Source organism: Nansenia antarctica (assembly GCF_963989245.1).
Source record: "Nansenia antarctica genome assembly, chromosome: 14".
Taxonomy (NCBI): domain Eukaryota; kingdom Metazoa; phylum Chordata; class Actinopteri; order Argentiniformes; family Microstomatidae; genus Nansenia; species Nansenia antarctica.
The window spans coordinates 1,324,184-1,328,196 of NC_137684.1; the positions used below are offsets into that span (position 1 = coordinate 1,324,184).

Sequence of the window (4,013 nt, forward strand, 5' to 3'; positions counted from 1 at the left end):
CACCGTGGGGGCAGGGCTTTCAATGCCACTAGTTTGAATTGAAAGGAAACTTATTTTTATTATGCTCTTTTTCCACAAGTTAATGTGGGTCTCTGGGGTCCCCAGAACATGTCATTGAGGTTTCTTGCTGAAAATACTACTCAGATTTTAATCTAAAGGCATTCCAGCATGCCTCGAAATGCCTCTCTTTCTTTTCTGGACGGGCTGTTTCACAGAAATCATCAGCGAGTTTGCAGCGAAGAAACGGATTAAAAAAAACAGAAATTGTACAGATAAAGTCCCTCCAACTGTTGTATAACTCAGTAGAGTAATTCGAGAGCTTTGTTTGAATTTCGTCTTGCTGTTGCAGACGGCCCGCATACCTATTCACACAGATCATTCTCTTTCTTCATTTTTAACTACATGAAGAGCCGAGGCTTATCATCAAATAAATGGTTCAAGGTCGAGTGCTTGAGTTTCCCTGACTGAAATGTAATTCACAGTTTCTTCACATTACAGAGAGAATGTGTGGGGGGGGGTGTTAGAGTTAGGGAGGGTGTGTGTGTGTGTGTGTGTGTGTGTGTGTGTGTGTGTGTGTGTGTGTGTGTGTGTGTGTGTGTGTGAGTGTGTGTGTGTGTGTGTGTGTGTGTGTACACGTGTGTGTACATGCATGTGTGTACTGTAACTGTAACTGCCCTGTGTGTGTGTGTGTGTGTGTGTGTGTGTGTGTGTGTGCGTGTGTGTGTGTGTGTGTGTGTGTGGGGGGGGGGGTTAGAGTTAGGGAGGGTGTGTGTGTGTGTGTGTGTGTATGGGTCCATGTGTCCCCATCCTCCATGTCCATGCCAACTGAGTTGATGTCGTGACAGCTACTGTGCTTTCCCACTGTAGTGTAGTTCTGTTATCTGATGGAAAACAACATTCACTTCTCCCCTCCCCTTTTTTTCCATCTCTCCTCACCCTTCCCTTTCCTTTTTCCCTTTCCCCTTCCCCTGCCATTGTCCCCTTCCCTTCCCTGGGATGGGATACTGTCCTTATTTGACTTCTTCACGGCTGCATTTTTAATAAACTACCAGTTTTTAGTAAACAGCATACTTTGCTGTTTTTTTTTCTTATCCGCTTCCCAACGTTATCATCATTTGTGTATGTATGTTGGTTACGGATGTGTTTTCATGCTTCTTGTGTTAGTGTTTGTGTCAGTCGTGTTCTCCTGCTAGTAATTCCATAAATCCAGTGACAGATATTCCAGATTTGGGCCATATAACTCAATGTACTTAGTATGTAGTACTGTTAATAGCAAGTGAATGCCATTGGAGAACAGTAACAGGATGAGATTGCTCAATCCATCCCCTGCCTCTGATTAAAACCAGACTTTAGTTATTAAGGTAACTGCGCACGCATGTGTGTGGATACCCCAGCAAGTAGAACCCCTTTCAGACACAGAATTCGTTCTGTCTGTGATTTCCACTGATTACAGCTTTCTGCATTTGCCAAAGTCATGATATCTGTGTTTTCAACTTGCCGGACCATCCACGTTTGGCATATGAAGTCGATCACCAAAGTCTGGTTCTAATTGCAAGCAGGGGGTGGATGAGTTTTGTGGAAAAAGGAAAAGGAATGCTGCATGTAAAAGCACTTTGAATTGCCCCTGTTGTATGAAATGTACTATACAAATAAACGTGCCTTGCCTTAACCTCTATCAAAGTAGTTTTTTTCATGTTTTTATTCATGTCTGAACATAAACAGCTTCAGTTGTAGGCATATTGTACATGTGTAAAATTCTTTATTATTTGAGCACACCAGAAAGAACGAAAGACGTCGATGCCAAGAAAACAAAAGGATACAAAAATAGGTGCCAAACGACTAATCTTAACACAAAATAACATTCGATGCATTAGATGTGTTCATTAGCTATTAGCTATACACTGCCAAAATAAATGCAAAAATATATGTGCTATATAAGGACAACAGATTAAGCCTTCCAAATCTCTGATATAACAACTGTTATCATTTCCAAAAGCAAAAAGCTGGAACATTATTAGCCGTATACAAAAGATCAATTATTTTGGTTTGTATGACATGAGCAAATTCATTAAAATGCGGTACGCTACGGCGATGGTGGAGAAGAAGAGGATGGCCACACTGATCACGAGGATCAGGGCGGCGATGTTCAGACAGCGAGCCTTGGTCCCAAACTTCCTGGCGCTCTCCATGTCCCCGGCCACCTTCTTATCCCTGGACTGAACAAAACATTCATCGTCATTACTGATGGCGGTGGATGTCCTGGCTTCATTTGACCACGACTAGGCTTAATTAATCTGGGTCCAGGAAACTAGACTGATGAGGTGAAAGTTGAATGTCCTTGTGTCCCAATATGTCTATGAATTTTAGAGTGGGTAATGGGTATAGCATTTCTCCAACCACACCCCTCGGCTTTTAAAGTGGCTGGTCTGATTCTCATTCCCTGACCGCGTTTATCGATTAAACTGTTGTTGTTTGCCCGGTTGGCACGGTTGTGTGTTCTTAATTACTGACTCATGATGTTTTCCCGCTCAGAACTGTGTGTTTATTAATTCCACCATCTTAGGTTCCCTCCCTGTTCCCTGCATAGTCTTTACAACCATTAGAAAGCTTTGATTGTTACATATATTAATATTGACCCATTATATGGAACACTTCAATGTCATGAACTCTAACCCTAACCAGTGCAATCAATAACATTGAAGATAACTAGACTTGGTCTGCGTCCAGGAGCATCCAAAGTTCGATCTCCTGTACGAATTTTAGAGGGGCAACTTTTCTCCAACCCCACCCCTCAGCTTTTTGTGGCTGGTCTGCCTTTTTGTTGTTTTTCTAATTACGGATTTGTGACTTTGACGATACTCACCCAAAAGAAAACAAGGAGGAATTAATAACGTTTGGAAATGAAATATTATTTTCAAGTGATCTCATTCCTTGATTGCTACCATGTCCTGTTCGCCCTATGGCACGGTGGTGTGTACTTAATTACTGACTCGTAATGTATTCCCTCTCAGCACTGTGTGTTTATTAATTCCACCATCTTAGGTTCCCTCCCTGTTCCCTGCATAGTCTTTTACAACCATTAGAAAGCTTGAAGGTTATATAATATTAACCCTTTAACATGTGGAACACTGCAATGACATTAACTCTAACCCTAACCAATGCAATCAATAACATGTTGCACAACAGCATAACTAGACTTCTGCATCCAGGAAACTAGCCTGCAGAGTTAAAGCTGAATGCCCTTGCATCTAAAGTTCTATCCACTGTAGGAGTTTTACAGTGCCAACATTCCTCCAGCCCCACCCCTCTTCAGCTTCATGTGGCTGGTCTGCCTTATTGTTGTTTTTTCAAATTACAGATTGTGGCTTTGACATAACATAACCAATGCAATCACTGACAATGCTAACATTGACAACTCATGCTCACCTTCACAGAGTAGTACAGTGCAACCAATCCCAGACAGAACGGGTTGCAGTAGATCATGCTCCAAATAGACCAGATAATGTGGTCTCTGGGCATTGGACCAGGGTTGTTCATGCGAAAGGTGGCATGTTGGCCCATGTTTCCAAGTTCACTATCCATGGCAAAAAGGTTGGAGGTGATGAGAAAAGTGGAAAGAATCTGGATGAGGCTCAGGCACAAGGAGATGATGAGAGTAGAAGCAAAGTGTGTCTCTAACTGAACTGCGTGGAAGCGAGGGAGTGCTAGTCGAGGAAGAAAAAAAAAGAAAAAAAGGAAAAAATTTGGGTTTCCTGTAATCTGAACATTCTTGGCCTTGAAATTGTAAACATCCTGCAGTATTTTACGAGTTGTAGTACAGTACAGCAAATGATGATGCATTATAATGATTTGGTCATAACTACACTACAAAACATCAAATCCATTGCCCCATCATTCATGAGACGTAGTTCCATGCATGGTGACAGCTGCAGCATGTTATGGGTATGCTTATTGTCGTCAGGGAATGGGTAGTTTGTTAGCATCTGGTTTTCCTTTTTTGACAATTTGTAGCG

The 4,013-nt window shown here is 41.9% G+C and overlaps 1 protein-coding gene across 1 annotated transcript; it reads right to left on the bottom strand.

The window, feature by feature from the left end:
* Positions 1-1,728: 1,728 nt before the first annotated feature.
* On the bottom strand, positions 1,729-3,667 carry LOC308170589 (interferon-induced transmembrane protein 5-like). The gene is made up of 2 exons (XM_080545393.1): positions 3,427-3,667; positions 1,729-2,216 (listed from the first exon to the last, which is right to left on the bottom strand). The coding sequence occupies exons 1-2, from the start codon at positions 3,580-3,582 to the stop codon at positions 2,037-2,039; spliced, it is 336 nt and encodes a 111-aa protein (XP_080401519.1). The 5' UTR covers positions 3,583-3,667; the 3' UTR covers positions 1,729-2,036.
* Between the last annotated feature and the right edge of the window lie 346 nt (positions 3,668-4,013).

Bases quoted from the DNA above. Each gene is read 5' to 3' on its own strand.
- LOC308170589 (XM_080545393.1), bottom strand. From the start codon at position 3,582: ATGGATAGTGAACTTGGAAACATGGGCCAACATGCCACCTTTCGCATG. The intron at 2,217-3,426 runs GTGAGCATGAGT...TGTTTTGTTCAG, and splicing joins CACTGTACTACTCTGTGAAG to TCCAGGGATAAGAAGGTGGC.